The sequence below is a fragment of the Pistacia vera genome, unplaced genomic scaffold (genome assembly GCF_008641045.1).
Source record: "Pistacia vera cultivar Batoury unplaced genomic scaffold, PisVer_v2 Contig266, whole genome shotgun sequence".
Taxonomy (NCBI): domain Eukaryota; kingdom Viridiplantae; phylum Streptophyta; class Magnoliopsida; order Sapindales; family Anacardiaceae; genus Pistacia; species Pistacia vera.
In genome coordinates, this window is record NW_022196075.1 from 143,532 (window position 1) to 156,849 (window position 13,318).

At 36.6% G+C, this 13,318-nt stretch overlaps 4 protein-coding genes across 8 annotated transcripts; 1 reads left to right on the top strand and 3 right to left on the bottom strand.

The window, feature by feature from the left end:
- Positions 1 to 1,438: 1,438 nt before the first annotated feature.
- LOC116133190 lies at positions 1,439 to 1,998 on the bottom strand. The gene has a single exon (XM_031418872.1). The coding sequence runs from the start codon at positions 1,749 to 1,751 to the stop codon at positions 1,572 to 1,574; it is 180 nt and encodes a 59-aa protein (XP_031274732.1). The 5' UTR covers positions 1,752 to 1,998; the 3' UTR covers positions 1,439 to 1,571.
- A 3,287-nt stretch (positions 1,999 to 5,285) lies between these two features.
- On the bottom strand, positions 5,286 to 8,216 carry LOC116133175 (protein NTM1-like 9). 3 transcript variants are annotated; one of them, XR_004128503.1, is made up of 7 exons: positions 7,885 to 8,213; positions 7,443 to 7,732; positions 6,960 to 7,223; positions 6,455 to 6,841; positions 6,029 to 6,256; positions 5,581 to 5,943; positions 5,286 to 5,531 (listed from the first exon to the last, which is right to left on the bottom strand). XR_004128503.1 is itself a non-coding variant. In XM_031418848.1 (7 exons), the coding sequence occupies exons 1-7, from the start codon at positions 8,048 to 8,050 to the stop codon at positions 5,641 to 5,643; spliced, it is 1,533 nt and encodes a 510-aa protein (XP_031274708.1). In that variant the 5' UTR covers positions 8,051 to 8,216; the 3' UTR covers positions 5,542 to 5,640. The 3 variants fall into 3 exon arrangements, 2 of the variants coding, with proteins under 2 accessions (XP_031274708.1, XP_031274707.1); XM_031418848.1 differs by lacking the exon at positions 5,286 to 5,531 and having other exon boundaries at positions 5,542 to 5,943; positions 6,455 to 6,670; positions 6,776 to 6,841; positions 7,885 to 8,216; XM_031418847.1 differs by lacking the exon at positions 5,286 to 5,531 and having other exon boundaries at positions 5,542 to 5,943; positions 7,885 to 8,210.
- A 1,106-nt stretch (positions 8,217 to 9,322) lies between these two features.
- LOC116133177 lies at positions 9,323 to 11,419 on the bottom strand. Of its 3 annotated transcripts, none has more exons than XM_031418850.1 (7): positions 11,279 to 11,419; positions 10,954 to 11,168; positions 10,529 to 10,663; positions 10,407 to 10,449; positions 9,834 to 9,890; positions 9,619 to 9,733; positions 9,323 to 9,511 (listed from the first exon to the last, which is right to left on the bottom strand). In XM_031418850.1, exons 2-7 carry the CDS (start codon positions 11,166 to 11,168, stop codon positions 9,381 to 9,383), a joined length of 696 nt encoding a protein of 231 aa, XP_031274710.1. In that variant the 5' UTR covers positions 11,279 to 11,419; the 3' UTR covers positions 9,323 to 9,380. The 3 variants fall into 3 exon arrangements, with proteins under 3 accessions (XP_031274710.1, XP_031274709.1, XP_031274711.1); XM_031418849.1 differs by having other exon boundaries at positions 9,834 to 9,893; XM_031418851.1 differs by lacking the exon at positions 9,834 to 9,890.
- An 862-nt stretch (positions 11,420 to 12,281) lies between these two features.
- LOC116133188 lies at positions 12,282 to 13,115 on the top strand. Its single transcript, XM_031418867.1, has one exon. The coding sequence runs from the start codon at positions 12,463 to 12,465 to the stop codon at positions 12,949 to 12,951; it is 489 nt and encodes a 162-aa protein (XP_031274727.1). The 5' UTR covers positions 12,282 to 12,462; the 3' UTR covers positions 12,952 to 13,115.
- The last annotated feature ends 203 nt before the right edge of the window (positions 13,116 to 13,318 follow it).

Below are 13,318 nucleotides of genomic sequence, written 5' to 3' on the forward strand. Positions count from 1 at the left end.
GGTAAGTTATTCTAATAAGACCCACCATATTCCATGTTGTCCATGTCAACGTCAAAAAGGCTATTGGAATGCAATTAAATTTGCTTAAGGAATTTTGGCTAACCCTTTTTGATACTCTCTTTGGTTTCAGTGGTTAGGGTTAGGGTTTGATTTATCGAAAGAGCGATGGAGAAGAAGAAGAAGAAATAGAAAATTGAAAAATGGAGAAGAGGAAGAAGAAGAAGAGGAAATAGAAAAATGAAAAGTGGAGAAGAAGAACAAAAAATTGAAAAATGGCGAAGAAGAAATAGAAAATCAGATTTAAGGATTGTAAAATTTGAGAGGAAATTTGATTTGGAAATTTTGGGTTTTAATTTTTTTTTTTAAATTTTTAGAGCATTACGTAACATGGCACATGCCATCTGGCACTGAACGTTCTATGTCAGATTGTACAAGTAGCATATTTTATATATATATATATATATATATATATATATGTGTGTGTCAATGTATTAATAATATCAATAATACTTTACGTACTAATAGATTTTACTAACCAGTGTACTAACCTAAAACATAGTACAAGTACTATATGCATAGTACGGATACCATATATAATTTTAACAAAGGTTAGTAAACTGATTAGTAAAATCCGTTAATACGAATAGCATTACCCTAATAATATTGTCAGGTAGTTAATTTGGTTTTGTTTTATTTATAATTATTCCATGGAAAGGCAACAGGCATAAACTTTAGACAAGTTCCAAATTCTAATTCTAAATCAAATCCAGTTGTGAATAGTTTACACGCAAGGCACACGGTTATTATTAATAATATCCATCTCAAAACTGCTAACGCTACTGAATACTGATTCTCCTCTTCACCGTCGTACTCATACATATCACCTTTCAATGCCACTGTTTCTTCCATCTCAGCTGCTCCAGTTGAAGCTGAAGCTGAAGCTGGTACCCATTAATGGGTAAGTTTTCCAATCTTTAATTTATTACTCGTTTAAACATATTTTATGTGTATATATGCTTGTGTTTCATTTTCTTCAGAACCCATAAGGCATATTAATGTTTTAGTGTATAAAATGAGGTGATTAGTCACTGTTTGAAATTATTAGTAAGTTGTGATACCAAATGGTAAGGATGAAACATAGGCATCAATATCATGGAAGCATAATTTGAGAGACCCACCACCACCAATAATACTGAGAAATGGCCCAATTTTTCTTATTTACATGACATATGTTGACATGGACCATCTTAAACCATCATTATATATGACAACTGTCAACAACCCCAATTCCTCTCTATCAACTTACAATGGATCAATTTCTGGCTTTTTGATCTATTTCAGTTGATATCGTATTTTTATGTTTCAAGACGATGGAAATGGGAAAATTTATATAATACTGAATCATTCATTCCATTCAATTCAAATAGGAAACAACCAAAAAAAAAAATAGTTTGAATTAATTAGAGCTCATGTAATTACAGAAAATGAAAGCGATTCAGAAACTCAAAGAATATACACAAATGGAGCCTTCTAGAGTCGAAAAGAAATTAGAGAAACTAACAAACATAAAGTTACATTAAGCGGCGGGGGGCAGTGAAGGAGGAGGAGGAGGATACAAAGGGAAGACTGCGGAGGATGAGAAAACGAACCCGCCTCGGAAAAGGAGCATCGTGAAACAAATGCTCAAGCACTCTTGCTAAAAGCACCATGTACTCTTCCATTAACTCTGCTACAACAGCCACCAGAAACATGTCGATGTCGATGTCGATTTCCTCTCTATTTGTGGTTTCTAATATCTTGACTTGTTAGTCAAATATATATTGGGTGGGTGCTGGGCTATGGATGGTCATATCATGTTTGATTTAGTTTTGGGATGCGATTCTGGTACCGTTGTTTCCAGAGAGTTGCAAAAACTAGTTGCTATCCAATTGTTTACCACTGGCGCCATGTAACCAAACCCATCCTATTTCCAGTGTGCTCCTCACTCTCCACGCGTCTATTTAACATTATCATATGTCATCTCATCTCTGCTTTTGGATTTTCTCTTTCCTGTTTGTTTATTTTCCTACTCGCTCAACTCTCATCCTTATCCTTTCCTTCTTATTTATCAATTAAGAGTAAACTGACATTGCCCTTAACCCTAAATTAATAAATTATATTTTAACCCCTAAATTAGTAGAATTATAACTTATCATTTTATTTTTAAATTATCTTAATAACACCCTCAATCACTGTACACTCTATCTATTTTTGCCCAATCTGGGTTGTTTTCGACTGCGTCGAACCCCCTGGTCACCTATATCACCTTCCCCGTATTTTTTTATCCAAAACCCCTCTAGTTCCTGACTCATTGGCCACTCCAATTGCTGATGCCGTTAGGCTTAGGGTTTCTCTATTCTTCGTCAGATTCTGGTTGATTTCGGCTGTGAAAATCCAATTGGACACCACCACTATGTAATAACTACTTCCTACTCAAATACTCATAAAAATATACATAATAAAATACATGTATAATAACATAAGTAGTTGGACCCAAATTTTTTTTTTATTAAACATATACATTTTTTTATACAAAATTAGTATTATAAACAAAAAACTATCAAAAACTATGTAGACAGTGTAGCCATTCCTCCTCGCATGCCAACGTCCATTCGACCGTGTCCTCACCTAAATCCTGCAAAAACATAGAAAGACAACGGGGTGAGCACAAATAATGCTTAGCAAGTAAACCCTTTAGTCATCTATCCCCGTAACTCTCTCTCTTTCTAAGTCTTTTCTTACAATTCTCATTTACTCTCTCTTTTATACTTCTCTATGTTTTCTCTTTCTGTTTCTCTCTCTCTCTGTTTCTCTTTCTTAGAATTCTTTTCTACTAACTCTCTTTAGTAAGTCACGGCCCCATCTTACCGAGGGCACGACCGGGACTCGCTCTCGCTCTCCGTGATTTCTACTCGTTCTTAGCCGATCGGACTCGGTTATGCATGGATTCGGAACCCTTGGTCATGTGAGTATATAATCTCTCTCTCGGGTACTCTCGGGTATAGTCCTCATCCGCATGCACTCTCACAGGCTACACCACTTCTCTCTCCCATACTCATGCCACTCTCTCAATGCGACGTACATGCGGGAATACTCTACCCATTACTCACAGGTTCCCCATCGCACAACATACTCTATTCTCTTTTTATCTCTTTTCTCTTAATAAAGCTCACATTCAAAGTTCTCTACTCTTTTTCTACTCTTTCTCTAATGCATAATTAATGCATATGGATGATTCATGCTCATTAATGCACTCATGAAATGCACAAATGTAATGTTACAACAAGATAGTCATTCTGCACAGGTCACACTCAAGAAGGCATAACTTGAGTTATACATATCAGATTGCTACGATTTTGGTCTCGTTTTAAAGCTTAGAGACAGGGCTACAACTTTTATGTTTTGGTCTAAACTCAGTTCAATCTGTAAGATGCCCAATATATCCAACAACAAGCATAATTCATCATTAATCTCATCTCAATTTCTCAATAAACATAACACATACATAATTAAAAGAAATCCCTACTCACTTGATTTTCTTAAATCTTAACTTGATTGGATTTACTTACCTTATGGGTAAATGGCTTCTCTAGCACTTCTCCTTCCCTTTTGTATCTTGTCTTCTATCTACAACTTTAAACAATAACAACATAAGACTTTAACAAATCATAAGCAAATTCTCATCTAAAGCAAGAATCATTACCTTAGGATACATTAGATTAAATCTCTACTAAAAATTACTCCAAAAATCCTAAGAAATTCTTGGAAGATTGAGAGAAATTAGGGAATGAGAATGACAGTGGAGATGGTGAAGAATGAAGGGCTTTCAACACTTAAACCCTTTTTAGCTCAACTTACATATAATCATTCCCATTTTGCCCTTGCTCTTTCTTGAAAATTCCATCTATGTCCCTTAGTCAAATACAGTAATGCCCTCATTTTTATTACATTCTCCATGAAATTCTATCTATTTTCACTTCCCAATTTTTCAACTAATTTTGAGTGAAAAGACCATTTTACCCCTAATGAAAGTTTAAGGGATTTTCTTCACATTTTTCTTAAAATAACTTTAACAAAATTCAACTAAGGGCCAACCAACCAAAAATAACAACATGCAAGCTCAAATGAAAACAAATCAATAAACATTAAAGCAATGCAACAATAATTTAATTACATACCTCAAGTGGGGCGTTACACACTGCAACCAACATCTCCAACTCTATAAAACCCCTATGTCCCCAACAACCATTTAGTTGCCATTCGCAGGGCGAGAGTTCGTGTTCATCGACTGTTTTTTGGTAAAGTGGTGGACGGCAAACGGTGAGCTATCATGGCTGGGAAGGTTAGGGGTTTTGTAAGGAATGATGCGAGGAGTCAAATGGTAGTGGTGGTTGAGGTTGTCGTCGTTTAAAACGACCAAAAACCTACAAAAACCAATCACATGTCGTGACTGCTGTGGCCAGCAATCGACAAGTGATGAGGGGTTGTGAAAGGTAAGGTTTTGTAGAGGGGAGGATGGGGGTTCAAATGATGGCGACAAGGGTGATTTTGGGTGGAAGAATTGTCGAAAAAAAGGCTAAAAGCGTCGAAGACGCTATCTGCTAATGTGTGTCGGAGGACTGTTAAAGGCAGCGATCTGCTAACGTGTGTCGTTCATGCAAAATGACTAATTCGCCCCTTTACCGTTACATCAAACACTTTTCCGTAACTTTAAGGTTGAGAATCTAGAATAAATGTAACTAGGGATACCAACTTAGGATTTGATCAAACGGTGGAAATATGCCGTTTACTCATTAATTAATTACTACTATCTCTGTATTATTCTACTTGTTGTATACCACCTCTCGCCTAGCCTAACTTCTCCTTTTTCTTTTTATTTATTTCATAAAAACAATTACCTGTACCTACGAACATAGGGAAGGTCAATGTTTCATCATACCACTCCATTGGAAGTTCAACGTTTTCCTCACTCATCGTCAAGGGGAATATCTATATACTTACCTCCTCATTCATATATTTATCATATACTTTGTATAATTACCTTCCACTGATGCAATGAAAGGCATAACCTCAGGTTAAATGACCTTCCAGTGGGAGCTTAATATAAAACATTTACTGTTCAAGACTTGTGTTTTTTACATTTCAAAAATGCAGTATTGAGATAGGAGTTACTTAAACTACGTCCAAAACCCAAACTACAACATCACTCTCATTCATTGGACTCGTAATTAAAAAACTCCTATTCATAATTAAACAAATCTTCCATTTTGTTGTTATCCATATAACTTCACCTATTAATGACAAATTGCACAACTATACTGGCAAATATACCAAACAAAAACTTCCTCTCCTAATGCTAAGTATCATGTATAGCTAACATCACGCTACGCTGAAAGAAAGTACAAAAACTTAAAGTTACACTAACAGTAAAGAGTCCAATATAGAATACTACCTAATCTACACATAATATGCGTATACATAATTTTTACAACCCCATCCCTGTTTCCTACACATAATATGCGTATACATAATTTTTACAACCCCATCCCTGTTTCCTACAGAGTAAACATTCAGAAGAACAACAAACTACCTAAAGTTTTCTTAGCGCAACATCAAGATGTTTTGACGACTCCATATCCCACTGAAGAATGTGAAGAAGATCACGACTAACATGACACTAACCAAATAAATTAATGAAGAACTACGACCAGGGTGCTGTGGAGCTCCATCTGGAAATACTGATGGTCCTGTCGTGCTGCTGCCGGATTCACTATCCCGTTTCACCCTTAACCTCACCTTTGCAGAAGGTTCTTCAGTAATTTCCCTACTTTTATTAAACTTGAGTAGCTGGCTCTCTCTATCCTGCTCATCTGGAGTAGGATCATGGTCTGTAGCTTTATTGACCTGCATGAGAAAATATTAGACTCAATAAGTAGTGAATGCATATCAGACAAGACCTTCAAACTTATCTTTACTTGGCAATCCTTACCTCAGTGAAGGCGGATTGAACTTCATCTTCTTCTTTACTGTGACTCACATCTTTCTCCTCGCTATTGCCAACTGGGGGTGTAGTAAAAACTTTCATCTGCAAACGAAGTCTTCTTGGAGCAGTGCCCTGAGATACAAAGTTGTATGAATCTGGTGATTGTTGAGGCTGCCGAGTTCTGATTTTGATTCCAGTGCCACCAGCAAATTCACCACTGTAGTTCACAGGATTCTTTGAAACATTGAACAGTTTCAAAATATATCAGTTAGCATTCATCTATGAACAAATTTTTAAACTAAACAGCCTTGAAGCAACAGATTCATAAGACAATGCCAGCAAATCACACTACAAAGTTGTACAAGCTAAACATGAAACAGCTAAAATGACCAACATAGTCACTTACAAGCTACTGGGGGGTTATTCATTTACCTGTAAACGAGACATTTCAGTATCTGTGTGATTGTATGTAGCATTGTCTTTGGCAAAAAAGTTTGCTGGTGATAGTAGCTGTTGACCTGATGACAGCAGTTCACTTTCAAGAAGCAAGTCCTTTTGACTGCTTGAGTCTTCACAGGAAACCTCATCATGGTTATTGAAGACCTCATCTAACTCAGCGAAATCAACATCCTGTTCACTAGTGCCATCCTGAAAATTCAATCCATAATTATCATTGCCAAAGTCACTGGCATAGGGTGAATCTATGAATGGTGCTAGCTCTGCATAAATTTGTGATTGCATTGGAGAGAATACTTTGCAATCAATTTGACCGTTGCTACGCTCATGTAGATAGGAATTTTCCTCCAGAATAGGATATTCCTAGAGTTAAAAGCACAAAAATATAATCTTCAGTTGATGGGATGTATCGCTCATACTGAAAAACTAGGATAATAGGTACAAGAAAGATAAAGAACAGTAAATAGAATCAACTTCTGACCTCAACTGTAGTGGCTTCTACTGAAAGTGAATGTTCTTCCACATCAGAAGTCATATGACTATTGCAGCAGCTCTCAACAGGTATAGCACCATTACCGTTGGTTCCATAATCAGATATTGCAGTCTCTTGAACAAGATCAGAGGAGGTATCCTCAGGCGAAGATTTGTTTGTAACAGGAGATCCCGCTTGTTCCACTTCATCATACTTGGGAACATCATTCTTCTCATCTGATTTTCTAAACAAGCGACAGAGGACAAAAGCACCCTGAAAATTATGACAGAATCACATAATAAGTTACAGCAACTGAACTTGAGCATGAACATTGGCTGCATCCAAGTGAACAAATAATTCAAACCCTAGCTTATCGTAATCATAAAATTAAACGTATAAATGATCAAAATCAAGCACAGGGGACATCAAAAATCAACCTATAACTAACCAGAGTGGAGATATGTTAAGTAAAGAGAAGTAAAGTGAGGTAACCTGGCCGGGTTTGGTGGGTTGGAGATCTTTATCAGTGGCACGATACTCGTGCATGATCCAGTGGGTACGCTCACCTTTAGGAGCACGACCTCTATAGAAAACCAAGGTCTTCTTCATACCAATAGAAGTAACAGAGCCAGACTTTCGAGAGCGTATAGTCCGATCCTTACCCGTAGCTTTCCAGTATCCAGCGTCAGTAGCACGATTCGAACGAAGGCCGTTGGGGTATTTTCTGTCACGCGGGCAGAAAAAGAACCATTCCGGATCATCCGTCTTTATAACTGATAGACCTATTTTGACACCAACAAAAACAAATAACGAATCTTAGTCAGCACTAACAAGAATATTAATAACAAGAAGAATTATTCATTATTCCTATGAACCTTAACTATGAAAGGAATTATTATTATTAGAGTGCGGAGCATCAACTTGAAAGAAATACCAGGCAAATCCCAAGGCTCCCATTTGCAGACATCGATTTCTGGTATAACCTGCACCTCGGAATCACGACCATTGATCTTTAATCTGAGGTAGTGGTTAATTAGTTCTTCGTCGGTGGGTCGAAATCGGAAACCCAAAGGCAGTGATCCCATTGACAGCACTGTCATGTTTCTTCTGAAGATGATTTTGGTTTCTCAGTTTAGCTTTAGCAAATACCAAATGTGTGCGTCTTTCTGACCCGCGTTCTTACTAAAGTGCAAAGAGGCTTACGCACGTACGCTGCTTCAATCCGCGTTTCTCCAATACAACTCTGACACGTTACACATAGTAAACCACGTCCCCATTGCCTTTTGCTTAACCCACAAGCTTCCAGATTCCCTTTCCTCTTTTTTCTACCATAAAGTTTATATTACACTGTTGAACGTCACATGATCATTTGCATTTTCGGCTTCTTTTTTACCAGATATTTCTTTAACACAGTTTCTAAAATCAGATATAACTATTTCGTGGGTTATTGAAACAACCCCAAATGACATAAAGCTTCTAAAATTAAATACCAACCCCCCAGTTCAAAACTTTTTTAATCTTGTTTTCTATGGTCCAAAATATTTACAGCAAGGTCATGGGAGAAACTGCCAAAAAAGATGAAAGGAGGTAGGGTCACATCAAATCTAAAGTAAAATATTCTCCAACCACATGCCTCTTTTACTTTATAACACATTGAATTTGAATGTGGAGTCCTCTACGTTTCCCAAATCGAAATCGGCAATCTCCATCTCTTCATTTCCCATCTTCCAAAAGCCCCCAGAAAACAAAGGAGCCGCCAAACGCCGGAATTGACTTTAATTTGTACATTTGCTAGTGCGTTTGGACCACCACTTTAAATCCACCATTAGAATTTAGAAGCCATATCATTAATGCATTTTGTTGGCATCACATTTCATTACACTTTTTTTCCCAATAACATACGAGCAAAACATAATTGAAAATAATAAACTTATATGGATTTACGCTGAAATCACATTGATCTGAAGGTAACCCATGATTTTCCCACTGCAAATAATTTACAGCTACCATAACTTCTTAGACCACTTACTTATAACTGATCGAAATAACAATCATACTAATATACTATAACCTTAAGTACATGCATCGTGATAACAGCTCCTCCAGTCTATTCTGATAATGATAAGTGATAACCTTTTGAAATACTGTACCATTCATTCACATCGTAAAATAAACAGCTATCACTCTCACTCACGGCAAAGACCTAAAATCATTTTATGGTTATCCACATAGTCGCTCCATGTCAAACTTTATAATTTCTCAAACCAATCAAGTAGATGTTGTTTCAGTATTCATCAGAAGGTGCACCAATGTCAGCAGCAACCAACAATGGTCCCCTCATAAAACAAATAAAAAGTGAACAGTTATAGATATGTGGACAAATCAAGATTTCAATTTTTTTGTTCTAAACTTCATTATATACAGATTTACCTACAAAGCGGGATGGTATCCCAGGTTCACATTTGTATCTACTCTTTGCACAACTCTCCTCAAACTCCACTCATGGCAAAATTCCAGGGCAAGACGAAGTGCAGTCCCAAGTCCAAGCACAACAATGACACCTGGACAATATCTCTCAAGTTCAAAATCATCATGCATATTTGGCTTCTGGGAAGAATAATGATTTGCATACCAGCAGATAGCAAGTGTAAAGAAGTGAAATATATACCTATTATAATATTGACTGGCAGAGCAGAGACACCAAGTGTAATTGATATCAGCACATCCAATAGGAGACCACCAATTAGGATTGAGAATGCCACCCAAAGTGGACTAAAGCATCCCTGTTACATAAATAATTTGATGTTAAACCAAAGTAATCAATACCATATTCATAACATGACCAGAAGAATGACACATAAAATAGGCCACCATCACTCCTACCCTTTCACGATTTTGTGATCGAAAGGTTTGGTCGATACTCCATACCAAGTAATTTGTCTGCTACAAGAAACACAAGAATAAAAATTTACAGAGATCAAGTAGAAACTGCAAATGCATATTAAAACAAAATTCATAATTTTGGCACCATTTGCTGTTCTTGCTTTGCAGTAAACATATTGTAATAAATATTAATGCCTCTGTCGATGATGGGTACTGCCATTCACTTATACACATGGTTATGCTTTTCACATCCAAACATTTTATGATACTTGTCACTATTGTGTATCTTGGTCCAAAAACAGACGCCCAGCCATTGAACAAACACAAAGTAGACACAGTGCTAGACTTAAAAAGGAAAAAAGAAACATGTTACATGTTACAATATCTTATTTAGTTCTAATGCCCAACTCAATTTATGCTTACAGCTCGAACAAAACAGTTTCAAAACAATGGGAAGAACTAGCATCAAATGCCAAACACCAGGCATGTATTTAACTAATCACCATAAACAAGGTAACTGGTATCCTCAAATTTCTAAGAAAAGTTTATGTACTTAATACAGAGAATACTTACACCTGGCTGGGTCTCTGGAGGAGGTACATTTGCAGCAACCTCTCTGCAAAAATTCACAAATTTTATGATGCGTTTAGAAACAAACCAACTTGAAATCATGAATGATTTTAGAAAATGATTACTGGCAAATCTCGCATTTGTTTGATCCCTTGGAGCGAAACCAAGTGTCTATGCATGAACGGTGGGCTTTTGCAAGACCACCTCGGCATTTGCATCCAAGATCTATCAGAACTTCTTCCTTGTCCTGCTGACAAACTCTGAAGAACAAGAAACAAACAAATATGGGTTATTGCCTATTAGCCTAGATGACAGTCTTAAGTTCTTTGTCTTAAATCATAAAGACACCTGAAAAAAACAAAGTCAGACAAAGAAGATTGTTGAATTATTGTATGCAACTGATTTTTCCAGCTAAATCGAAGACCAATAATAATTTGACGATAGTGATAACTATTACCACACCAGTATAAAACACAGATGAGCATTTAACATATCGTAATAAAATTGGGCCGAAACAAATTATTGGCAAATTAAAAAGTTAAATGGGAACCTGCATTGTTCATGAGAACTGCCACTTCTTGACAAGTAACCCTTCTTGGGAGATAAAACCAGAGGCAATTCATCATTAGAAGAGTGGCGATGAGAGTCACCGTCAGAAATCACAATGGTAGGCAAAGTGGGATTGTCCTCAACACCAGAAACTTCGTGATTGTTGTTTCCCTGCCTTTCAAGGTCTTGTTCAGCATTTGAGCCCTCATGCTGCATCTGAATTAAATACAACAAAAACCCATAAAACCCTAATTCATAATAAAAAGATTGTGCAGCTACATACATATCAATTAAAAAGGAAAATTAATATTTACAACTCCACTAACCTGATGAGATGAAGGTTTTATGTAGAGAAGTTCGGATAGATAAATCGAGGTTTGGGAATTTTAGGCTGTTTTCAAGGATTAAAATTACCCAACTAATTCATCAATCTTTAGAAGTGACGCAACGCCAGCGGTGAGTTGGGCGCTTCTTTCGTATTTGATTTCGCAGTCAAACAGTTTCCCAATTATAAGTTATACCATTTGTAAATGCTGTAATTTNTGCATCTGAATTAAATACAACAAAAACCCATAAAACCCTAATTCATAATAAAAAGATTGTGCAGCTACATACATATCAATTAAAAAGGAAAATTAATATTTACAACTCCACTAACCTGATGAGATGAAGGTTTTATGTAGAGAAGTTCGGATAGATAAATCGAGGTTTGGGAATTTTAGGCTGTTTTAAAGGATTAAAATTACCCAACTAATTCATCAATCTTTTGAAGTGACGCAACGCCAGCGGTGAGTTGGGCGCTTCTTTCGTATTTGATTTCGCAGTCAAACAGTTTCCCAATTATAAGTTATACCATTTGTAAATGCTGTAATTTATACCTGATATAATATTATTAGTGCTTGAACATGTCTGAGATACGACTGGCGCCGGTGGCTTAAACTATTTTAAGGTTTACGCTGTTGATTGAAGATTTGATAAATATGGATGGTTAACTCTATGTCATTATCCTTTTACCTACCTCATCTAGCAATGGGTGAGGCCCATTAGCCCACTTCGTTGCGCCGCACTGTCACTTTAGATTTTGTGATCTACAAATGGGTCCAAATCCAATGTGGCCTGTTTCCATGTTGTGAATAATTTGGAAAATGGACATCGTAGCTGTATGTCCAATTCCCAACTCACCGACACTCTTCCTGCAATTTCAATGAAAAGATGTTCGTAAGTTTTTGACAATTATAGTAAAAGAAGGTAGTAGGATGATTCTTTCCTTGACAGAGAACTAACAATAACAAAATGGAGTAAGGATGACAAAAGCTTATAACAAGTACATGAGATGAACTCCTTCCCAAGTCATTCTCCTCTAAGGAATAAATTAAATTCTTTTATTATCATTGAAGGCACTACCTTCCTTTATTCTGAGCCCATATTTTCATATATATAATATGCATCCACCTCCAATCCAAACCAACTTTCAACTTCATATTTGTTTCATACAAACAAATTAAACATCATGCTTTCAGAAACAATGAAGCCCACCCACCACTCATCAAGTGAAGGAGAGAAACATCCGCATACTAAAGAAGTGAGAGACATGGTGAATGCAATCACTGATCGCATGACTGATCTTCACAAGACTGGTTCAAGTCTCCACAATGAAGACGATGATGATGATCATGGTGTGAGAATCATCACTCTTGCTGGAACTAACACTGGTGCTAGTATGCGAAGCGAGTTAGATGATAAGCAAAATGTTCATCATGCTTTGTCACAAGGTGAGGGTGAGCCAATGAATACTTATGTCAACAGCAACTTCCAATCAGTCAATAACTCAATCATGTTCAGTAGCCAATACAACACCAATGATCCTGGTGTTCACATGGACATCACTGATGTTTTCGAACACCAGGCTCATCAGAAGCCTGATAAGCATGGAAAGAAGGGAAAGAAGAAAGATAAGGAAGCCTTCAAAAGCGACCAACAAACCGAACAGTCCAATTGATCCACCAATTGCTTCTACTCTTTTACTCGTATCTCATAATAAGTTTTCATTTATACTGCATGTTTCCAGTTTGCAAGGTTGAAATATTTATGTATCAGTGTGTGTACTCTCTTTGGAGTGTTAAGCTTAACAATAAATTAATTGTTTTTGGCGTGGTCATCAAACTCTGGTTTCATCTATGTTAACTCCAATCATATAACTGCATTTACTTTTATATCAATGCTAAATCATCATTAACTACATCAGAAAACAATCCATTATTGGGAAACTTACTTATTTCTTGTCAGTTCCAGCCAAAAGACTGGCTTTTCAGAGTAGTTACTTGGAACCATATCTAATTCAAAGCAAACAAGAGAAAATATATAAT